Source organism: Stegodyphus dumicola, chromosome 9 (genome assembly GCF_044657685.1).
Source record: "Stegodyphus dumicola isolate Sdum_Otavi_A_Nest chromosome 9, ASM4465768v1".
NCBI lineage: Eukaryota > Metazoa > Arthropoda > Arachnida > Araneae > Eresidae > Stegodyphus > Stegodyphus dumicola.
In genome coordinates, this window is record NC_140776.1 from 127222218 (window position 1) to 127248515 (window position 26298).

Here is a 26298-nt window from a genome sequence, read left to right on the forward strand (position 1 = left end):
CATCGAAAAATTCGAATGATTTTCCAAAGTAACTAAATATTGAATCTAAATTAAAGCTTCTCTAACGCATATGTTTCCTGTTAATTCATGTTCTTCTAAATGCGATGACAAAATGTTAACCTTAGTGATTTCAATGAAATTCATCATAGAAACAATATACAATTAATGCAACAATCCTTGCGGTCAATAAAAGTACTACACTTGGCATTTAAAATTCAAAAAACGAATATGGGCACATCAAAGTATTTGACACCTACCATTGCAACCTGGTGTGCTGCACCTCTTGAAATTTTCGTAGTCCTCAGGTTTCCCGGCTTCATTACAACAAACGCAGTATATCTTTACATATCCGGCAGCTTTCAGAATCCTGGCGATCAGCTTGGATTGATGAGACAGCCGCTCCAAGAATGAAATCTTGTCCACTGTATCGTCTCCATATACCCTACGACGAATTTGGTTGGAAAGAAATTTCTGAAGGCTGCCTCTGGTCTTCAAGATGTGGTTGTAAAGCCAGACGGCACGCGCCTTTTCACGTTGGGGATAGTAACAACCGCATATAACATGCCGTAGACGAAGGCCATAGCTTTGAGTGACAGCCAACAATAAACAGATTCCGTACATTATACCTATTTATAATAAAAACGTTTAGTAAAAAGGTAATATTTCCAATATCGTAGAACTGTATGAGCGCTTATACTGCAACATGTAAAACTGGATAGTACCCTATTTTAATATTGCTTTTATATTTTTATTTTAATATTGCTATTTTTATAGTGCTCTTATATACATCCTGCTTTGAGCAGCATATATATTATGAGTCCGTTTCCATTACAATTCTCACCAGGAAAGCCAAAAGCGCAACTAGAGGAGAGCAAGGGGGACATCTATACTCAAGCGCATCATCTAAGGGGCGCCAAATTGATGTTAAGAAATTATGTAATTAAATGTTTTCCATTCTTGGCAACAGGAGTGGGCGAAATCTTCAGCTGTCCCTGGGTGCTGAAAACCTTAGCTACGGCCCTGAGAAAAGCATCATCTCCCTTGGCGGATACCCTTGTGGGCGTCGCTACAGCCAAATTTTAAAAAAATGCATGTAGCCTTATGCTATCATAAGCTAATTTGTTAGTCGAACTCTCTCTTTGCATGACTCCGGTTCTTAACACTTAATTGAACCGTAACACTTAATTGAAAGATAAGATACATTAGACTACTCCTACCCTACGTGACTATACTACAAGATTTGCTCTTGTCGACCAAGGTCAACCAGCGTGGTAATCAACATTCTGATTCAAAGAGGGAATTTTCTCACTTCAACTGACATCCCTGAGCAGATGGATAAAATACGTCACTTCTCAAGCGTCGGAAAGAGAAAAGTTCGTCTCTGAAAGAGTGAAATCAAGCTTTTAAGCTATACGTAATTATTTTGCCACTACTGTTAGCACAACAGTTAATTAATGAACACTGTAAGCCAATTTTTGTTGTAAGGTTTTTTTGTTTCCTTTCCTCATCGCATGCCTTCATGGTGTAAGTGGAAAGCACATCCGGCTACAAATCGGAAGGTCCCGAGTTTGACTCTCGGCGAGGTCATCGCACATTTTTCATACAAATTAAATAGTTAAGATTTTTTTTCTATTGGATATCAGTATCAAAGAACAAAATGCCTTAGGAAAGATTAACACCTCTAAGGTCCTCCTTTCGCAAGCAAACAAATTTATGGGTAATTTAAATGCTTATTTAACAAAAGAACGTATTTCTAAAGAATGTGATTTTAAAATACGTCATACGGTCACTCATTTTCTCAATTTAATGACTAAAGAATATACGGGTATACACAGGTATAATAGGTAATGAAGCTGTTGATACAGCAGCTAAGGATCCCAGATTAAAAGATATGATTAATGTGCATCTTCCTATTTCAAGACATTCAATCAAGAATAAAATTTCTAAAAAATTTTTAATAAATGGCAAAGAAGATTGAACGAGGCAGATACAGGAAGATTAACTCAGGAATACTTACCACAAGTATCCCTAATAAGAACAAAAACAAATTTTTTCCTAGTACAATTAACAACAAATCAAGGAAATGGTCTATGATATTTCCAGAGATTCTTTAGAAGAAATATACGATGTGGGTGCGGAACTCCAGTACATCACGTGGATGACTCAACAGGGTGTCTCCGCACCACGTTTCAGATCTTCTAGGAGGGCTAGGGTGCACCACAAGGACTCAGAATCATATAACAATAGAAGATCTGAAATGCTTTTCTGACGAGGTAGATGGTGCTGCGCGAAAGTTCCCAGAGTTTTTGCAGGGAATCGTCATTTCGCTCAAGGACGCAAAATTAGTAGTATGAATAATTATACGAACGCGGAGTTAGCCAATATGTATTTGGCATATGGGGCCATATATTGTAATAGGCAAGCGCTCGTACGCGGAACGATATCCTATGAGGTGTATATACAGCCATAATTTCTTTGCAAGGTAGCACCGGAAATTAGCTGAAACAGGTTCCTTTCAAAGAGCTGCTATGAATCGGGCACGATCAGCACGGACTCCGAACACAGTAGAGAATGTTCTACATCAGGTACAGGGACTCCAAGTTTAGGTGCACGTAGTGTAACGCACGCCCCAATCGGGGTTTAGCGTCTGAAGGATTCTCAGTGAAAACGAAATGCATCCGTATCACGTGCAGCGTATCCAGGCACTTCAAGCGGCCGATTATGCAGCTCGTGTGGCTTTTGCGTAATAGTATATTTAAAAGTGTGCCACAGATCACCGTTTCCCTGTTAATGTGTTGTCACCGACGAGGCATCCTTCACAAGGGAAGGAATATTCAACGCACATAACGCCCATCTCTCGGCGGTAGAGAACCCTCATGCAACACTACGGCGTTCAACGCAGTGTGGGTTTTCGATTAATGTTTAGGCCGACATTGTGGGGATCCTCTCATAGGACCTCACTCGTTATCTTTTTGTCTAACCGGTTGAAACTACTTGATCTTTCTTCAGCAAATCATTCCACAACTTTTAGACGATGAATACATTCCTGCATCGATGCGACAGCCAGTGTGGTTCCAACACGGTGGGGTCCCTGCTCGTTTCTGTCATAACTTTCATATCCCCCTAGACATCACATTTGGCCAACAATGTATCGATAATGATGGTCCGGTGCGTTTGCCTGCTCGATCACCATGGCGGTATATGAAGAAAGTGGTTTATGACAACCCCGTTGACAATGTCGAAGAGCTTTTTGCACGAATCACAGTAGCTGCGGAGAAAATCGAGGTATGCCTGGAATATTCCAGAGTATTTGGAATTCCATGTACCGTAGATAGGAGGGGTGGATTGAAGTCGGTGTACGAAATTTCGAACATTGTCTTTGACTCATGTTACTTTTGTTCATACAAATTTATTATTTAACTGAATGTTAACTTACCTGGCGTCTTTTAATATCTGACTTTCTGTGTACAATAGCGCATCAAGAAAGAATTTTCGATCCTGCATTGCTATATGGTTCCGAATCATCAGGGTGCACCCAACTCCTCTTAGAAGTACTGAAACATGGTAGTGAGACACACTGTATAAGGCAATTTCCATTATATTCAATTATTAGAGCAAAGCATTTGTGATATAAATTCCAGCGAAATATTTATTCTACAATACAGAGTGTGTATCTGCACTTCAACAAATTATGAAATATATTATTGAAAGCGAAGTCACTGTGATTATAAATAATTTGTCATATTACATGAGTGAATTAGCAAGTATTTAAGAGCAACTAAAGATTATAACATGCCCTGTCTAACATTTGTAATCAGCAAGAGAACAAGAGAAAATTATATCAAGCCTTTTAATCTGTATATGTTATATATATTTTCCTTCCTTATTCTAATATTTTACTACTTTATATGTTTGACAAAGGACTAGTGGGTTCTGTTGACGAGGAGAATTCAATTTCCAGTCGAGCGCGGTCAAAGCTCTTAGCCTTATGGCTGCATATGCTGAGCGGATGGCTGATCAATTATTTCGGCACAGGATTTAAAATTGTTTCCTCGCAGTGTTCTTCATTGAACGGGGCAAGCGTTCAAAATATCTCCTGCTTCAAAAAACCTAATGACTCTACAAGTGGCAAGCGAATTAAAAGGGTATGGATGATAATTCTTCACCCACAGGATTTAGCGATAGTGTCCGCTCCTACCCGGTCGTTTCTCACCTTTCCCGCTTCGAAAAACCTAATGATTTCACCATCTGTCATAAATATTTATGCAACAAACGATGCTTCAGATTAAAGTTAGGGATTAAATTGAAATCAAAGATCTATGGACATATTCTACTGTACGTATTTCGTATTCACAATTTTTTCTTTACCGGTGAGAAGAAAGGCTTGAGCAGCAGGAGATATTTCACCAAATTATGTCACATAAATGCTTATATGTCTAAATATGAGAAATCGCATAACGGATATCATTTCACATATATGATTCAATTTTCTGTTTAGATCATTAAGATTCAATGATATTGCAGACCATTTCAATAGAAGATATGAAGATATTGAAAGAATTCTTTGAAATTTTTATATGCTATTGTCAGTAAGAGTACAGTGTTGAACAATGCATTTCAAACGATGCAAAGCTGAAACTTTCCGGAACAATGCATATTAATTCAATATATTACACTATAAAAAGCAGCAGTTATAATTAAAGAATCATAAATGTATTAAGAAAACAAACATTTTTCCAAAAATTGTTAGAACTAGTTCTTAGCTCCCCTAAATAGGTTAAATTTGCATGCAATGTGCAAGGTAAAAGTACTTTATCTATAAAAATTGATTACACACTATTAAATTCTTTACTTTTTATTTAAATTTTAAAGTATAAGTTGACGCAAATAAACATAAAGAAATTCCTTCTCGGCTATATTCTCGCAGTTTCATACTGCGAATACTGTACAATGAAAATAAATGAATTCTTCGAATATTAACGTAAAGTTTAATCCAACTCATAATTCTCCCATACTGTATGTTTGCCGTACATCACATATTTTGTTATCGTATGTTGACGCAAAGTCTGGTGCAAAACACTTGTATATGCACCCCCAAACTACTGCTTCAGAGCTTTAGGAATTTGGAATACTCAGGTTCAACACAAATTGAAAGTACACGTTCATTGGATACACCGTGAATTCAATTTCAGGGAGAGACACGATTTTTTAACTCCATTGATTCAATTAGTAACGACCAGCGTCAGAGAACTGTTAAGGACACAGCGGGCCCATTAAATCTGCTCAAAGTGCCAAAGAGCGATTTCGTCCATTAAACCTGTTAATCCGTTTAACCACGGCCCGCGCTTTTGCACACGAGGGCAATGATTTCTCTCCGAAATAGGAAAAGAGGAGGAAAAAAGTACACAAGAAGAAGATGAAAAAGTGATTCTTTTCTTTGGATGCTTTGATAACGACAGCGCGAAACTCAAACAAATCACCGTTAACGTAGTTTGACATTGGTGGAGGTTTCATCTCATGTATATATGCAAGCCAAACTGGATTTGCGGGGAATTATTAATCTACCGAAGACACAATATCCAAACAGATATATTTGTACTTTAGATATCTTCAAAGTGGCCTTTGAAATTTTTGATATTGTGTCTCTTTTTCTTAGTCCAAAGCTCTTATGGACTAAGCAAATGTTCGTATTAATATCGAATTAGTTTTAGTCGATTTAGTTTCGTATTAGTCTCGAAACACGATTTTGTGTTAATCACGTTAAATGTTGTCACTGTTACTGCGTTGTTGCAGTCTTCATTTGAATCTGCTGCTTCGGCAAAATTTAAGATATTTATCTTTCAAATTTTATTCGTCTTTTGTATAATTAACAAACTAAGCTAAGCTATTTAAAGCAATACGTGCGATTCTTAAGAATATCCTTTTTATATTTTAATCCACTTCATTTAAGTAAAAATGCATTTTCATTAGCGGTGTATCTAGTTAAAAACATTCAGTATTTTATAGAGAATGATGTTACACATTTTCCTCACTTTTCAAACATAAAGAAGATTCATAACGTTCCCATTTAGTCTAAATATATATTCTGTTAGCTTTCTATAAAACGTTTCGCTATTCTACCTGGCCCATCTCTATAGATAGTATGTGCTGATAAATTATCTTAAACCTCAAAAGAGCAGCGCTTTTGAGCGACAGAAAAATATTAACCCCTTTAAACTTTTTATTTTATTTATTTATCGCATTTATTTATGGCTTTTTATTACTTTTTTAGCACCGTAAGCTCTGTTAGTCTCGAAAGCCAGTTTTTTCCGTATCACTTTGGTGTGCGACTCATTTTTCGAATCGCTATATGCATAGCAATTCGAAAAATTGAGATAATTGCTGTATATATATATAGCAGATATCTATTATCGGCATGTATTATTTAAAATAATTAGTAATGAAAAATATGTATGTATGTATGTTCCTGTATTGTTGAAAAACGACGGCACCTAGAGCCACTGAAATTTTAATACACGTAGTCCTCCACCTCGAAGCTAGAGTTTTGAATTTCGATTTGGTTTTCGATTTATTTCACAATTTGTACAAATTTTACGAATTTTTATTTAAAAACTAAGCGGTGTGAAGGGGCAGCACTGTTTCAAATAAATAATTTTTACCTCCAGCGCGCCATATTTTTACCATTCAGCAAAATATAAGATGTTATGTATAAGATAAGATATAATATAAGAAATATAAATCAACAGAAAGTGATATTTACGACTAATAGCTAGAACTAATAAAATCTAAATGGTCCAGTGAACATATCAGGAACAAGAGTTAATGGAGTTCCTTTTTCTAATTCACCTTATATTATTTACTTGTTTTTTTGTGGTCCAGTGTCCTAACTTTCCATTTTCCTTACTACTCCCAACTTATTTATGTTCTACTGTCAAAGATGTTTTATATTTTCTATAGATTATCAAAATGCATCTCTAGCCAAATTGCTGTTAATTATAACTGTCCTTTATTTTAAAAATTATTTGTAGTTGTTTTTAGACAGTTCCTATTGTTAGCGCCAAAGACAAAATCTGTTTTTCATTCAATATATTGTTACGGTTTTTGTATTTATTTATTTAGTTTGCTATTTTTAACAGAATTGTTATTAAATTGTTTGATTTCCCGGTGCAATCCTGCACGCGACTTATTTGAAGAAAACGCTACGCCGGAAAAATTAAAAATACAGGAGCATGCGCATTTGATAAATAGATATCTCGTAATTGCACGCTTTTGCTTTTCGGAAAAAATCAAGAACACCAGAGTGTGTGATTTAAAAGCTAACAAAAGGAGGAAAACCTCTCAATTCAGTAGTTGTTATGAGTTTTGCTTAGAAAACTGTTGTTGTTTACTGTAGCTAATTCTCGGTGAAATCAAATTAGCTTTCTCTACGTTTCTCTGTTTTGAATTAACGTTTTTAGTACTTTAAAAGATAACTACTGTGAGATATTGGGATATTGTACGAATATCCGAGGAAATTAAAGCATTTTGTTTTATTTGTTGTGATACTAATAAATCTTATTCATTTTTCATCGGACTTGTGCATTCAATTCATAACGAACCCGTAAGCACTCAACAATATATTGTCGATACATGCATTGATGTAAACCCTTCAAAGCAAATAACTACGTAAATTATACATATTCTATTCTCTAATTTTGCTTTTTAGGGTCATAAAGGAAATATCTTTTTTTTTATTTATTTAGGAATTAGAACTAATGATTTCATTATATAAGAATACAACATGCAATTTATTTCTTACATCTTTAAAAATAATTTATTTCAGAATTCCCAATTAAAATGTAGCTTATTCATCTGGAAAACCAAAGCAGATTTTAGAATCTTTTATTAAATAACACTAACGTCAACCTCTCAGAAAATGTTACAACATGAGCATATTAAAAATAATAACCAATATTTACGAGCATATTATTATTATTATTTCTTTGATTTAAATTTTCTTTTTAAAGCAGTAAATTTGTGTTAATCTTTAATCTGATAAGATAAAAATTTTAATCATAATTGATTTAGCAGGGAAAATACAATTTCAAAGTTCTCATCGAAACAACGTCTTTGCTTTTTCTGGCAAAGACCTTAACTGAAAACATTTTAACACCCATCTTCAGAAACTATAACGAAATAAAATAATAATGCTGCTAGCTTAGGCAACTAATACCTTTACCTATGCTTGTTTATCCACTTTCCGTTTTCTTCACGTTCCTTTCTCTATCAATTTATTTTTATATAATTATTTGTTAGTTTAAATAATTCTTACAAACGCTAATATTATAAAAGAAAACTCTGAGGAAATTCCTTAACATAATAACAAGACTTTTAAGTAAACTTGAAATTTTCCTTCCTTCTGAAGAAGTAAATTAAGTTAGATACTGTGAAAGCAAAATTCTACGTGCAGTGGATCCTAAAGCAAGAGTTCTAAAAATAGTTCAGATAGATATTTTGTTTTCTAAATAAATCCTTCCAGCCAATTAACCTTTATCAAAATTTAGCTGTAAAACAATACCTTTCTGAATCATTTAGCAGGAATAAATTAATGGTTTATCAAACTGGACAATGTGTTTTTGCAATGATACCCTTTTTGAGTATTATTTGCCCAAAATTAGCTGTTGCATGTCTAAAAACAAGCTAATATATTTATATTAGATATATACTAAATATTTATTTCAGAAAGAGGGTTAAAATTTTGATAATACCTAAAATACGCGTATTGTTACATGGAAGTAATAGATAAGTTATCTCTTGTATTTTATATTTTTATCGACTACTACCACATCATAGTCTCTTGAAAATTTTCTAGAAACTTTCAAAACGTCTTTAATTTGGAGAAAAATTGCCGAACCTTAATCAGCTTACATCATCTGTTATCGTTAAGTTTTTTTTTATGCAGTAGAAAATATATTTAAGCATAATTAATTACAAGTATTACAAAATAATTAAGCAATTAAACTAAGACGTAATAAACAAACGTAATATTAGAATGACTAAGGCAGGAATCTAATAAAAAACGTAAATATTTGAAACAAAGAATTCCATACAAATATGATAAATACAAATATTTATATAAATTGTGACATAATAATCATATAAGTATATAAAAGAAACTATAAAATTTGGCCATTAAAATTGCAACAACCTGAGAAAGCATTCGTCTGGTATTCTTATTATACTTACAGTATGATACGGTATGCAAAGTATTATCAGAGCAGGTTATGTTCTCATCCCAGGCAACTACACGACCACCCAGAAATAATGTAAAAGAAAACAAAAAAAAAAAAAAAAAATGTTTTTCAGACCAGAAATAGTGTCTTCTCTCCTTTTATTTGCGTAAAAAATCCAAGTATGGTTCTATAAGAATATAGTTCAAACCAAAATCCGTGGAAGAACTGTAGAAAATTGTAACAGTGAGTTATTCTTTCCCCAAACTGCTGATCGCACTTGTAAAAATCCGACCAGTGTTAACCGAATATGGAACTGATGGCGCTAAGAAGGGCGCACGGAGTGATGTACGTAATAAAAACAACTTTCGACGTATCTTACGAACATAACCTGTAAGGATCATACATCCACGCCATGTCAGAGCTCAGGAGTTTAGACACAGCAACAAATACCTGCAAATACGATGCTATGCCGTCTGCAACGTCATGGACTATTTACAAAGTCCCAAAAGATTCGCCTACCTTTAAGAGTACTTGGTGGTACTCTTAAAAGTAGGCGAATTTTCTTTCAATCTTCTTCTAATCTATTTTTTTTTACTCATATGCCGCTATTCTCGTGAAATGAATGACGTACATTGATTCTAGAATACCTTAACATAATCTTTTCAGAGAAATTCCGCTTTTGCATACAGCACTATGATAGCGGGGTCCGTGTGTGGCAAGCCTCTAGTTACTCATTACAGAAGCATCGCAGTATGCATTGTTGTACCAACTCAGACCAGGAATCATTATAGGAAGTCACTGGATACGATTCCAGCGCATATCCGATACTCTATCCAGCTTTGTTCCCTTCCCTCAATACCTCAGTAAGAAGCCGTGGAAGCCGTCGCAAATATTCGAATGAGAAGAATTCATTATCGCATGTCGCATGTGGCATCCGGTATTTCCTCGATAGGTATCATGTTTTGCTACTGTCTTCAGTTCATTTCCAGAGGATTAACCTGGCTCGTGGTAACAAAGAGAGTGGCAACGCGATTACCACCAGCGACAACAGCGCATGAACTAAGCAAAGAATTGAAATCTAATGGACTTAAATATCCAAAGCTGCTATTTAGACTTCGCTCTAATCTGTGTTAAACAGTTAAAAATAAATTATCGCTACCCGTGATGACTACCCTGAGTATTCTTGCACTATAAGGCATAATAAAACTTAATTTTTTTTTCCTTTTATTTTTTGCACTATTAATGATTAGCAGTTTATATTCAACTCTTTAAAAATTAAATTAAGGTTTATTTAAAGATTTCGATAAGATTTACTTCAAAACAAAGAACCTTTTTTTTTACTTTATGATTATTTTGCAACAAATTTTCTACTTTTATGGGGTTTTCAAGGTATTTATCTATCACATAAAAACATTCGGTATATTAAAATTAGTGACACAAAAAAAAAGCAAATGCTGTCTAACATCAGCTTCAAAACAAAAGTATTGTTTGGGAAATTAAAAGAAAACAAACAGTTATCTTCTTATGTAGCCTATTCAAGTATTTTCCACTCCAATTAAAATTAAGGAGATTATTTTAATTGAATAACATAGTCTAAAATTAGCCCTTTGGTGTCTTGAAATATTTCCTCACAGGTGGAGGTCGACTTTTTTTCTTGTAAAAGTATCTTTAATGATTTTAAATTTCATTACGTGTCATTCATTGATTTTAAAATTCATTTCATTGAAGAATTAAAATCAGGTGGGAGTCATTGTTCCCTCGAAACTGGAAAAATAAGCCGTGAAATAAAATGTCCTAATTTTACCAAGCAATAATTTTAGAAGATTTATGATGAGTTATTTTCGAATGCTTATAAAAACGACGGTTTAGGGAACTCATACATATGCTTTAATCCAACGTACATATCGTAGAACTTCTCGCAAATATTTCCATAAAAGCTTGCAGGTATAGAATGTCATGAATTAAAGTCACATCTAGCAGAAAACGAACGCAAATGTACATTTACAGCGACAGCCAAAGTTGATGATATCGAGCGAAAACTTAATTCCATAAAGCTAAGCAAGTATTATAAGAAAAAGTGAAGAAAATACAGTGCTTGGCCACTTTGTATTATCTGTATCAAAGAAAATAAGCTACGAAAGTTGTTGTTAATCGGAAATATGCTGCAATGAGATAGCGCTGTAAACATCTCGTATATGTGTTTCGAGATTATACCTCAAAATTTTCTGTGGAATCGAGCTAGTTACAGCGAATATAAGTTACAAAATGTTTTTACGAGATCAATTCCAATGATTATAATCGTAGACGAGCAATTGGATGATTCAAAGCGAGACAAAGTATTATTTATTGAAGATTCTTCAAACAATGGTTATGTCAAAGTGTATTACCTCGTGGTTGAAACGAGCCTAAAAATGCAGAAGAAAGGCTTCATGACTTCATTCATTATTCTGTTTTGTCAAATATTCAGAGAACTACGATTAATTCTGCTTCTTCATTTCAAATAATTGTATACATTTAACATTTATAACTATTATAAGAAATGACTTGTAAACATTCTAATGCAGTGAAATCTCGGAAGTTAAAGAAACATGGGTATGTAAAATTAGACAAAAAAAGTGATATGGTGTAGATTTCAAATAAAAATCTGTCAGTTTCGACTAGCATAGATCCTTCTTCTTTACAAGCCAAAAAAAAAAGAAAAATGCAATGACAAATAAAACTTTTATTATTTAAAAAAATTAAATAATGAAGAATCTTCATGTACGTATGCATGTTTCTCACATTGTGAAAAAAGAACGGTACCTAGAACCATTAAATTTTGAATAATATAGTCTTCCATCCGACCATGTCTACATGGAAAACCGAATTTGGAATTTTTTATACTTCATTTCGCATGTTGTAAACCTTTAATGAATTTTTGATTAACAAACGGTATGAAAGCGAGCAGTGGTAACACTATTCGAAATAAAAAACATTTTTATCTCCAGCGCGCAAAATTATTACCATTTGGGAAAATGCAAGATATTTATCTTTCAAATTTATAAACAACAAACTCGGCTGTATGCAATATGTTGCCACGGTCGGAAATAAAATACTTTTATTTTCCACCGCTGCCATGTTGCCATTCAGTAAAGCCTGAGATACTTTCAAATTTAATTTAGTAGGTTACTGAGTAATAAGATAAGCGATTTTAAAGGTATAAACATAGGTTTTAGGAATACTTTTCTGCTTTTTAATGTGATTTATATAAATAAACATGTATTAAATTCATAAGATGTCTTATTAGATATTCAATATTTTTAACAATTTGCAATATCTGGCTTCATTAAAACGATTATATATTTTTTGTGACAGATATTTTAGGCGGTGACCGTACGAGAGACTTGTTTTTTAAAGAAATATTAATCTTCAGAGTTTTCTGAAAAACAAAGTTTCATTCAGCTATTTGATCACCTTTAGCTTTAGCTAATGTTTCAGGTTTGAATTATTATCTTGTATAACATTAATGTACTGACTTCGAAATTTAACTGCGAGCATTAAATTTGTAACAAAATCTCTGATGACTTAAGAAAATAGCTTTTGATCGGATTATTTCTTTAATTTCTTTTTTAAGTTTTCACAGTAGTGTAGCTCTTAAATCTTGCTGCTTTTTCTTTTATTTATCTAACTGATTTGGTAAATTCAGACAAGTTATTAATCCTTTCTATTATGTCTTTCCTTTGAATCCGTAATTCTATTCCTTTCAAAACATGGCTGAAGACATTTCCTCTATCTAAAATGTATTAATAAGCAAAATTTGTTGCCAGTGTTAAGTAGAAATCTGAAGGATAGCAATGCAAGGTATTTTCTTCCCTTTCCTCTCTTGGAATAAACCTTCTTTTCTACTAAACAAATTTTATTTTTTATTTGAAAACAAAATCCATCAGTGCAATGATCATCCACTTCCTTCGTAACAATACCTTGATAACACTGAATTCCTCGACTTATCCCTTTCTATCAAAATATCATTATCATGTGACATTTTTATCTACTACAGGCTGCAGTCATTCCTCAAATTCCACGTAAAAAGAAATCCAGAAACAGTAAACATACTACAACTTGCTGTCTAAAAGTTACCAATAATCACTTCGGACAGAAAGTGAAAAATAATTCCAGAACATGAATGCCCTATTAACCAAAGAGCTTGAGTAGGGAGAAATGTGTTCTATTTCGTTCTATTTCTGTAAAATTTCCAGATTCTGTTTACCACGAGTTTTGGAAAAGCAATATCAATTTAGCAAGGATACATTTCTTTCGTTACAGAAATATTTTCACCCAGATATGGATTCTATTGCATTATCTTGCAGACGGTCCTCGGACATATCGGGAAAATAACTCTGATTTTCTGAGAGAGAACGAGAAATATTTTTTGTTTCTTTCAACAAAATTCTAGAAGTTATTTTTAGTATTTGTCTGCCGTCTTAAAACATAGGTGCTTCTGTGCAACTAAATTGCTTGTGGTTATCAGTTCACTGTTTATTATTTATTTATCACTATTTTTGCATAAACACACGGACTGCTTGTCCACACATAATTAGGATTTAATAAGAAATATGTAAAGAAACGTACAAATTTTCAAGGCTTAATTTTTTTCAACAACCCCAGCAACGCCATAAAAATGGAAGATCTATTTACATTTAGAAACGTTTTTCGACAATTCAAGGCAGTCGCATTTTATTGAATTTTTTCTTCCAGTCGTCAGGTTGCCATCTTCAATGGGTACCTTGAGTCGAACGTCCAGTTAAAATCCACTATGGCTTCGAATGGTTAATGAGGTTACCGATTTCCCTCTGTCTTCATTTTGTTTGGTTGAGCTATGTATCAAGAAACGACATTTCTCAATAAAGTGTTGTGTTCAAAGTCTATCCTTCAAACTTGTTCTGCAAAAAATCAATTATAGAAAACGTTGCTGGTGGCTCGCAGTTATGGCAAATGTTTACCGATGTAGCAGGCTCTTAAGTAAAGGCAATGATAACTAATAAATATACCTCACATTTTGAATTCTTTAAGATAACTTATGCTTATAAAAATTTAAAACGGATTTATCAATCGTATGCAACCGACGGCACAGAAAATATATTGTTGTGTATTTGATGATAGAAACACAAGAGCATCAAAGGTCTGATTAACAAGACAAGCACTTTTTAAAAATTCAAACTAGTGCTGGGTTTCTTTTCTTGATATATACACAAAGAAACTTACACTATCCTTGTATTCTAGAAAACCTTGTTAACAGAAACTTCAGTTTCAGATGTCAAGTATATGAACCGTGTTTGCGATTTTCTTTGATTGTCAATGAGATATTCAAAAGCAGTTTTCAGCTTAAGAGCAGCATTCCTCTTGGTGTTTTAAACATGGACTTCCGAAACAAATTTGGCATGCTGTACCATAAAGATCAAGTCTTTAATAAGTAATTATGCTATTTTGTGCAATATAAATATAAACGAGTAATTTATTGCAAAAAGAGATCATACGGTTCTTAAGCACTGTCAGACCCATTATTTTATTATTCTGCATGTACTATCACTTCTACTTTTACTGTCTATCCCCAGGATGTAGATTAGCTAACGTATATAAAAGCAGAATTCTTGATTGAAAAAGACGGCTTTTGGCAGCGACTGCTGATCGTCTCGATGCGATTTTTTCTTGAGCTTATGAATTTATTTGAACCAGCTTTAGCCTTTATTAGCCATGCTTGTACACGTAACACCAGGGCTTGCACCGAAACCTACATACTACTGTTTTCTTGTAAATCTCATATTTTAAATGCAGTTGAATCCCGTTATATCGAACTCTAGGGATGAAAATTTATTTCGCTATATCAGATGGTTCACTACATCCGATTTCATAAGGGAAAATGGATTATCTCGCTAAGTAGTGAAAAACATTGATTGCTGAAACTCATGGAAAGAATTATAGCACTACCACATCTGCCAAAAGATGTTAATATTAAATTTAATTTTTTAAATATTAAAAGTTAATTAGTTATTATGAATTTCTCTTACTAAATTTCCTTTCGTTGTTTTGTCGAAATGTAATTGAGCATAAAAGTCATAGTTTAGACCCACCACTCTAATTACTTATTTTATCTGAAACACGTTTTTACAATTATGAATAAGTACTCGTCTTGAACAGTTTTAAAGAGTCTTGTCTGATAGCTAGATTAAAAAACTCGAATGGAATCAAAAAACATTTTTTTCTCATTGGATCAAGGAATTCTTCGCTCAGTGCGTAACAGAGTAAGCTCCCCTAAATTACGTTCATTGCATTTCCTGGTTTTCCATGATTCGAGTGCTACATCTGCCTCCCGTAGCCTTTCATTTAAAATACATATAAAGACTGGCTGAATATAAAAATAAAAAAGAAACCTAAAGCTATTTTTATCATTCTAATACCTTAAACAAGATGAACTTAAGGGTCAGTAATTTTTCAGTTGAAGACTGCGAAACTCTGGAAAAAAAATTGAAAAATGTGCGAAGCGTTTTAGTCCGAGATATCTACAAAGTTCGTTTTATCCGATATTTACAATCATGTAAATTCTGCACAGCTACATAAAGTAACTAAATCTCTAGAAAATTAAACAGGACCACAAAGTTCGTACGTTATAACCAGGGGTTCGTTATAAGCCGGGTTCGCTATAGCAAGGTTTGTCTGTATTTAAGTTTAACTTTTATGTTTTGTTAATCTCGCAAGCAGCGGAGTTCTTATGTTATGACACAGTTGTGTAAATTGTTAGGCTGAAGAACTAATAAAAAGTTTGTTTTAAATCTTCTCTTCAATTGATGTTACTTAACACCGAAAGATCAGGTCGGGCAATAAATCGCTTTGGCTCGCAGAGCCATTTACGGTAGCTCAGTTCTGCATATCTTGCTTAGATTAGTGTCTCACTTTCATTGAAGCACGATCTCAGAGATCACTTATGAACGCAAATAATAAGTCAATTTGACTTTTATTAAACACCAAAAAAATCTGTTGGAAAAAAAATTTATTCCAAGGTACAAAATTCTGAAAACAAAAAAAAAAAAAAAAAATGAATAAATAAAATGAAAATGAAAAAATTCTCCTATCTCTAAACTCGAAATTACATCTTGAATGTAACCTGGAATTTTCAGACAGTAATCTTGTGCATTGTAATACACACAAGAAATAGAAAATTTGCAGTCCCCTAAAAGGTTGTTATAAATTAATTTTAATTTTCCTACTTTTAATACCATTTTGCAATAGGTACTATGGTATGGAGTATAATACCCCATAATAAAGTTTGGCGAAGTGTTATTAATATAGACATAAAAATTCTAAAGAATCATCCTATTTCCCCAAATGTGCTTTGCTTTACCGGAGAAAATGGTAATTATGCCCATCTGGGAACTGCAGAATTTATGGTTCAGGTGCAACAGGACGAGAGCACTTAAAATTTATCATGTCCCTTGATTTCTATAAAGTCTAAAATGCTTCTGTATTGGCGGCCGAACTAAAATGTCATAGGTGACAAATCGTCACCGATCGCGAATTTCATCTACTGTGTTACTTGCGTTTTCCAGCTAGTCCCTTAACTGGGAAATAATTGCCTGTTTACCTCTGTTAGACATCAGGCGCTCCCGTCCTCTGTCACCAACTAACCAACTGGGGAAGCATGTAAGTAATTATTACAGTACAGTAATAAGTACAATACTGTGCCAGTATTGTAGCCTACGACTGATGTGAGGTGGGTTGATTAAGAGTAAAAATGTTCCATTGCAGTTGCGCCATGTATGACTTCCATTCGGCCACAAATTCCCATTATATCGAGATATTTTTTACATAAGGGTTAAGATTTATGCCATTGATGTTTAAAGAAATGTATTTTAAATGTTCAAAATAAACCTCCTCGGTTTAGAAATTAGAATCTTTAAGCTAAAGTTCTCATTTTAAAAATTATATTAACATATGAGAAAACTTGAAGTGAATCTGACAAATTCATTAGTGCATTAAATGAACTCATTTCTTCAAAATTTATATCTATAATGGAAAACTTGCCCCTTTTTTGCACAGCAGTGACAAGATTTCGGTCATTTCTGGGACTTGCATTAAGAATCGATATGAAAAAAAAAATTTTAAGTAATTATTCTTGCGTTACATTCTTCACACACTTCCTTTGCAATATAGGAATATTACTTGAAATTTATTTAGCTGATGCAATACATGTCCTCACATTATTTAAATTTTATTGTTATACATTTTGGCCCTTCACCTAATTTCTTCGAATTTACTTACTCAGTTCAACTTTTCAATTAAAATTTTTTGAAGGTGCCGAAACATTCATTTTTTTTAAATATTCTGTCATATATTCTTAACATTTCCGCGCTGTCTTTGTCAGCAAGAAAATATTTATTCTCGAGAGACTATATTGGATTATTGGAGTTGTGGCAAAGTATATGAGGACTATCTGCTTAAGGGGAGATATATCTTTATGGAGGATACTGAAGAACTGCCTCGTATCCACGTACACGTGGGGAAAATCACGAAAGTTCCCATGCAGACGGACTTTTCATCGGGATGTGAACAAATGCCAAACTATCAGTGTTTCAGAGACTTTACCGCTTAGCTGCTGGTGAGCCCAATCTTTCAGCGTATCAACAGGATATATTATTCTATATGATATTTCACGTGATGACTTTGATCTTAAAGTCAGTTATTTTTCTTACGAAAGGAAAGCGAACTCACGGCATGTGTCAACAATAATTAATAAGTGAAACAAGAGGATGGCCCTTACCAATTCGTTGATATCGATCCAGATCGACGGGAAGTGGCACTGGCAGACATTGTGCGGTATCGAACTCGGGAACAGAAGACATCAAGGGGTCAAATCGAGTCACCATTTGTCGGTACAAGTCGGCCATCACTCCATCTCCTTTAACTTGGATCTGTACGACAGCAGGAACTGAGAAATAAAAGGAAAGTTTTCAGGTTGTTGAATTTGACGTTGTCCTAACTCTTCTTCTTCACACTCAAAATTAGAATTACTGAATATGTGACATCTACTGACCTCCAATATTAGTTTTATATGGCAACTAAAAGCAGCTGTATTTTTAAAAAAGATAGCTCAAAGTTACTGTATTACAATGTTTTCTCTCTTTGAACGTGTGACGTCACTGATCATAATCTGCTCAGAAGCAACTACAGTCGAGTCCCGCTATAACAAACCTCATTGCAGCGGAAGTTAGATTCGCTATATAGAGTTCGATAAGAGAGTTTTTATATTTATATGAAAAGGAATAAAAAAAATATTGACTAATTTATCTCTAGCTTTTACATAAAATATGCACTGTTGTAAATGAAAGATTCAATAACTTTTATAAATTCCTATCATTTTCAAAAAAAAAACGTTAAAAAATAGAAAACCCATCAGAAGGACAAACCTTGGATATCATTTATACTTAAAAAAACAAACAATCCAATAAGGCTGAAAAAAAAAACTTTAATCCTTAAAAGACGCTTCAACTTTAAGATTTACTACTTCGTCTTTCCTTAAAAAGAGAACATTTCAAAATTTCCGTCTTAATATTAACCTTGAATAGAGCTCTGTCCACTTACTTTCTTTGGTTTATAGTCACATACATCCTATACAAAGAACGCTATAGGGTGTCCTAAGATTAGCTTATTGTGTCCTCGTTCTCCTAAATCGCATCCCCCACCTTTTTCGCATAGTCTTTGTTCAGAACAAAGAAAACGTCCCGTTAAAAAAAGAAAAGCAATGTATAAAGGTGATTAAGTTTTCATAAAAATGTTTTACATTGCGGGTGAAATGTGAAATGTGAATCCTAACATATTAAAACTGGCTGACTTTTAGCGTTAGTAAATTTTCCATTAAAACTAGAAATTCTTCAAAAAAATACGCAAAATACAAAAAGTTTTAATATAAGGTATCCACATAGTTCGTTCATATATAGGATTTTCATACTTTTCGTTCGTTATAGCAGAATAAATTAAGTTTTGAGCAAACTGGACGGAACCAACAAGACGAACCCTTGCATCGCTATGTCCAAGAGCTTGTAAGCTGGGCTCCTTACAGCGAGGTTCAACTGTATTTAATATTCCTTTTGTGTCTTCGTTTCTCCTATTTCTGTAAGTCTAGTGACGTCATTAAAGTCTATCGCTAGGAAAATTTAACATTATTTGCCTACTGACTTCGAGATCTTTCAAACGTACTTAGCATCTACGATGACTTATCAGACGGAAGCAAATTTTTCAATAGGTATATATAAACCGTATACATACGCTGCCCTTTCGCTTCCAGCCTGCCGTAGTAGCGTATGAGGGACAAAAGTTGGTACAAAGAATAATCCAGGATCATGTAGAATCCCATCTGTAGTCCGGATATTAAAAGTAGGGTCGCAGCCACCAATAAACTCCGTCTCTCCGAACGAGCCATGCGAAGGGAAAACGCACTCACGTACTTCCTTCTCTCGCGATTCGTCAGCGGCAAGATGGTTTCCTTGCCCATCTCCAATCTTCTGTCGTCAATGTCTTTGATGTAAAACGAGATGTACACGTTGTCAAAGTGATCGGCTGTCAGATAGCGGATGCGATACAAATGAGCCCTATAAAAATTTTCGAAACAGTAATTATGTAAGATTAAACATACTGATTTTCTTGAAAATCTCTTGCTAAAGCTTAAATTAACATAATCCATCAAAAAATTAAATACTTAAACTTCATTTCTCTACACAACGATAACTTTGTGACGAGATATGACTAAGTTAACGTTATAAAATGTGTCGCCGTGATCTTTATGGTAGTTAACGTTACTAGTTGCCGTACGGCTGGTCCTGGGTTCGAATTCCAAAGAAGGCTTCTGCATTTGTAAGTCTTTGCGGCAAGGAGGCACTTAAAGTACACGGAAATTCTTTCGAATGGTTTAGTGATAGTGGAAGGTGGGTGAGAAGGCCTCGGACCTGTCTTCCGGGGGATTCTCTTCAAAAATTAGGTGTCCGCCGAAAACATTGCTGCAAAACATCATGAAAAACATGATAGAAAATGTTTTGGTAAAATATAAAGCACTTACAAGTCATCGCCTTTTGAAAAACACATGTCTGCGATGACATGTGTTTTCAGTCTGTAAAAGTTCTAAATGCATGTTCGCACGATGATTTCTGAGTGCAAGAAAGCATGAGTAACATTTTTACTTCTATATTTCATATTTTTGAGCCCTGTAATGAATTTTTAATTGAAAAAGCAAGAAAAAGATTTTTACCCAAAGTTGACTTGCTCATATAGAAACTAAATCGAAAAGAATTTCATTCATTTGATAACCTTGTTCAGTTATCCGTTATTATAAAGGACTTCTGAGGCTATTACACGCATCTGTTACATGTAAGCCATATACAATATTTAAAGTAAAATTTTAATCTTCTCTTCCAACACACAGAAAATTTGAATTGTGCCAGTATGGCTTACAGAACTGTTGAACTGCAGTGCATCTGTTCTTGATATGTAAAAATGAGTTGACTATATTAAAGACGAATATTCATGTGCAAGTCTTATTCAAAACACATGGGCTCGCGAAGTTTTGGAAATAAAAGGTCTTCCGAGAGAAATATCACAAAATACAATGTATTGCTAAACCAGCCTTACTGGCTTTAATTAAGTCAGTAAATTACCACCGTAAGCTAGAAATATGTAGAATGTTTCGAACGAGGCGATTTAAAAATTAAGCTAAGCAATTTCTTGCCAAATATTTTTAAAATGCATCGGTACGTCTAGCACAGCCAGAGCCGTGTCAAGATATTTTTTCACCTGAGGCAAAAAGGTGAATGCGACCCCTATATATATATCAAAACAAATATATTTGTGTTAACTAAATGTATTAAAACAAAATATCATAATTCTTATAGCATAATTATACCATAATTCTTAAAGTATTTTTAATTGTAGCTTTATAAATTCAGAAAAATAATACAGCCAATTATTTATAACTTTCAAATTAAAATGTTAAAAAATTCTTTTTCGATAAATAAGAAATAACATCGAAATGCACATTGAATTAATTTCCAGGTTTTCTTGCAATTCTTTCTACTGTTTTATTAATTAAGTTTTAATTAATAAAACAGTAGGAACAGTTTTTTAACGAAGTTCAGTTTTTAACAGTTTTTTTACGAAGTTTAGTTCCCTTAATAATAACTGAAAATTAAAAAAAAAAATAATTAAAGTAATTTTCGAATTTGTGTAGCCAATTCGGCGCCCATTCTAGTGATTCACCTGAGGTGACAAGGGTAAGGCAAATAATGGAATGTTTCTGCCATTAGAATCTGTGATTTTGCTTCCGAAAACTTGATTTTAGTTGTAAAATTAAAATAATGTAATAAACAAAAATACTAAAAGGTAACATTAATAAACCATTTTTTAAAACGTTTACTCATATTCTTAGTCTAATTGTTATATTTAAATTATTTATGTACAATTATTTGCTGTATGATTTATATGATCGTTGTACGATGTTGTTTTATGTATACGTTGCATGATATGATGGTTAAGTGATATGTTGTATGATGTATATGATCAATAAATATATAAAGAGATCCATGAAGAAAACCATTCTGATAAAAGGAATTAAATTGTTAAAGAGAAATTTTAATGAACTGAATATCGTAATTCCAATATATGTTACTTCTGTTCTACCAGTATTCCTTAAAATAGGATAACTCTTAAGACGATAAAAACATTGGAAGTTCCTGCCCAACAATGTCTGGGCAATGGCCCCCGAACTAAAATGTGGTGGATGATAATTTGTTACCACCAGGATTTGGCGATTGGGTTCCCGTCTCCCTAGTCGCTTTTAAAAGTAGTGGAGAATGTACGATATTTTCTACCTTCTTAGCGCGTGGCTTCATAGAATAATTTGAAGCAGCAATCAAGAGAATTAAACCTCGGTGAAGGCAATGCTCATTTTACAAGTTTCTTGCTCCGAAATAAAGCTCAGTGACACTACATTTCTTTTCTTTAACTTTTAGAAAAACAAGTCGTTTGGGCAAGGTTCTTTATAAAAATAATTCCAATTATCTTTCTAAGAAACATAAAACAAATAAAATAACATAATAAAAAGAGAAAAAATAAAACTGATTAATAAAATCATACTTTATGAAAAGGAAGACAAGAACAAAAACGAGACTGAAGTCCGCCCAGTCTACAACATTTGTCAGCCATTCGGTGCGCTCCCTGATCTCGTTGGCGATGTCAACCCGGATCTCTTCGAAAGACTTGCTTTGCTCCAGAGAATAGTTGTAATAGTGGACGAAAGTAACATTCACATAAAACTGGTTATAAATGTTTCGGGCGAAAGTTTTGACCTCTGGAACGAGAGATACAGAAATATTACCAACAAAAGATCAAAAGAAACAATTGATATGAGGAATTTTCGCCTTCTTTACTGTGTGCCTTCATGATGTAGTTAGTAATACGACCAGCTAAGCAATCGGAAGATCAGGACTTCGAATCCTGACGAGGTTGTCCCTAATTTTCTCACGCTTTCTTCCCTAAATACAGTATATACTCTCGATTAAACAGGTTATATGCATTATCGTGCATGGCGGTACCCACGCACTCCCTCAATGCTATGCGCGTAGGTGTAAAACCAAAGACGTACAAGATCAAGCCTGTTATTAAAACACTTGAATTGCATCTTTAAGTTTAGTTTCGATGGTTACCACATATAAAGCTTTCTTTACCGTTTCGTCTTTTCATAACTCTTGCTGAGGAAGATGATGATTTAATGAAGTTCTGGAGAAAATTGAGGGCACCGAATGCCATAAAGGGAGTTCCAAAAGCTTGGTCGAATGTAAAACCAATAAATGTATATAAAAAAAAATCTCAACGTTTTCATATTTTAAATTACGTCCAAAGAGGCGTTTTTTTAACGTTTTTTGTGTTACCTTTATTTATTAAATATCACGTTCTTTGCACTTAAATCATAAAATTCAGTTCAATAGCAATGTCGCAAAATAATTTTAAAATGAGCATATCTTTAGAATTTCCGATACACAGTTCTGCGAGCTAGAGATAAAAAGTTTTTTCCCCGTAGAATGTTGCAATTGCTCGCTTTTAAATCATTGAGTTTTTTACTCAAATTCGTTAAAGTTTTACAAAATATGAAATCGATCATAAAACAGATTCCAAATTTCAAATTTGGTTTTCCACATGCCCATATTCATAGGAGGATTACTTCATTCAAAATTCGACAACTCTATGTACCGTTTTATTATCACAATGCGAGAAATATACATACATTTATGCAGATTTTTCATTACTTAGTTTCTTCAAATATAATGCAGGACTCTAATATTTGGTGGCAACAGTTTGATGAGTGAAACGGACATTTATAGTGAACCAACGCAAAATTGCAAAACGAAAACAATAATCCTTCAGGGACAAAGCCCTTTTGGACTAATAACATTTCCTCGATTACAGAGAAAGACTCTTCTTGATATAGAAATCAGAGGTTTAGCTAATTCTGAAGACGTCGAGGCAATAACTGAAGTTGTATGCCAGAAAATGAAAACGTAAAATTCTTCGAAGATGTCGGCCGGGAAAACAACGAGGAATTATTCGATGATGATTCCTTTGAGCCGTGTTTTCAATGCTTGAGTGATGCAGATATCGGTTCAAATGTCACAAGAATAAAAGAGGCAGAGAGATAGATATACTAAAAATACAAGCGAAGAAGATACTAACAATTACATAATTCCCGAGACAGGAGTGACTTCCGTTGAAACTCTGTTGGACTTTGATGTCCAAAGAGGATTCGAATGCAATAAAAATTACGCCGTGAAACTCCACAAATAACGTTCTCAAAAAGGAAGAAACTTTTGTATGAAAAAAACACATACAATATGCCCAGTTTGATTTTTCAATTATCCTTGCCCTGCTTCTCCTGCATTAGCCCGAATAATCGAGAACACTGCCGCTTGGATTTGGCTATTCGGTAACCTTCTTCCCCAGTCGCTCTTTAAGTATATGAGAATGTAAGGATTTTTCTCCTTCTTCACGGCGTACCTTCATGAAGTAATTGGTAGCACGACAGGCTAGCAATCAGAATGTTCGGAGTTAGACAGGCTAGCAATCAGAATGTTCGGCTAGCCATCAAGAGATGAAGAAAGAGGTTTAATGCACTTACTATTTTATTATCAATCTATTACTGTTTAATGCTGAATCAGTGATAGACTGATTAAAAAGATAAAGTTGAAAAGCTTTTCCGAATAGCAACACACTAGTCTTGGAAGATTAATATTGTTGCGTGCCTACGGGTTCGTAATTGTCCGATGAAAAGTGAATAAAATTTATTCTTATCACAACAAATAAAAACAAAATTCTTAAATTTCCTTAGAGATATTCATATAATATGGCAATATCTAACAGTAATTACCTTTTAAACTACGAAAACGTTCAATAGAAATTAATTCAAAACAGAGAAACCTAATCCGATTTCACAGCGAATTCGCTACAGTCAACAACAACAGTAAGTAATCTGAATTGAGATATTTTCCTCCAGCTTTTAAAAGCTTTTTAAATCACGCGCGAGAATCTTCTCGTATTATCTCGAATTTTCTGGATAGCAAAAGCAATTACGATATATCTATTTATTAAATGTGCGTGCTACTGTATTTTAACTTTCCGGCGTAGCTTTCTCCTCAAATAAGCCTCGTGCTGCATTGCACAGGAATATAAAACAATTTTAATTACAAATTCTACTCAAAATAGCTAAGTACATACAAAAACTGTAACAATATATTTTATTGCGGATAAAGGTAACAGATTTCTGTTAAATCGCTGCGTTTTCTGATTTAATTTGAAGAATGAATATATTTTGCAATTACCTTTAATTTCTGACTTTTCTGATTAAATTTGAAATATAAATATTTTACCCTTTGCCGAGTGGGAACACACTACCTCGTCAGTCTTTTATTTAAAATATCATTAAATGCACAACAAATATGAAATAAATAAAAGCACAAGTTCTAAATTCAGAATTAGGGCATCCAGGTGCACAAGTGACGGATTACGCGTGTTCAAAATTTGCGACTCTGGATGCCGCTAATATTCCACTATGCAAGGAATGCACAAACATGCATACAAACAAATTCTTCATTAGTTAACAGTACAGATTATTGAAAGATATTTTTTCATAACTTAGAGCAGAGGTTTTCAATAGATGGTACGCAAGAGAAAAATAGGTGGCACGCAAAGAAGCAAGATATTTTTAGTCCAAAAGGGCTTTGTCCCTGAAGGACTATTGTTTTGGTTTTGCGATTTTGCGTCAATTCACAATTTTTGCGTCTACAAACGGCAAATAACTTTTCAAACTGTTGCCACAAAGTATTATCGCCCTGTGCTATAATTAAATGATGAAAAATCTGTATAAATGTATGCATATTTCTCGCATTTTGATAAAACAACGGTACCATCGAATTTTGAATGAAGTAATCTTCCTACGAATATGGGCATGTGGAAGACCAAATTTGAATTTAGAATTTGTTTATTATCTATTTCATATTTTGTAAAACTTTAACGAATTTTTTATTAACAAACTCAAGGATTTCAAAGCGAGCAATGGCAACGTTGTACAGGAAAACATTTTTATCTCCAGCGCGTCAGTCTCTGTATCGGAATTCTAAAGATATGCTCATTTTAAAACCATTTTGCGATATTTCTGTTGAATTGAATTTTACGGTTTAAGTGCGAAGAACGTGATATTTAATAAATAAATAACACACAAAATGTAAAAAAACGCCCTTTGGACGTAATTTAAAATCTGAAATATTTCATATTTTTTTAACTATTAAATTCAAAAATTAAAACCCCAACAACCTGATTGAGTTTTCTCTCTAACACTCGTAAATTTATGCGATCTGAGCTTTGTTCAAGAGTGGTGGTGGTGGTAGAGCTTTGTAATGGTGGTAATAAAAGTTTTCAATTTTTGTTTAGATGGTACGCGTTAGTCAAAAGGTTGAGAACCGCTGGCTTAGAGCAAATAATATTTTTTTAATTTTTATTTATTTTTGTTTATTTACTTTAT

General features: G+C 33.6%; 1 protein-coding gene across 1 annotated transcript in view; it reads right to left on the bottom strand.

Moving 5' to 3' along the window:
- The window catches only part of LOC118179875 (DC-STAMP domain-containing protein 2-like), a 78846-nt gene that overhangs the window by 16183 nt on the left and 36365 nt on the right, over window positions 1-26298 (bottom strand). The window contains exons 7-10 of the mRNA XM_085823123.1: window positions 22365-22578; window positions 19731-19831; window positions 18004-18171; window positions 258-626 (exon numbers count right to left, since the gene is read on the bottom strand). Of these exons, the coding sequence (XP_085679249.1) occupies window positions 258-626; window positions 18004-18171; window positions 19731-19831; window positions 22365-22578 (852 nt within the window). The remainder of the gene's footprint in view (window positions 1-257; window positions 627-18003; window positions 18172-19730; window positions 19832-22364; window positions 22579-26298) is intronic.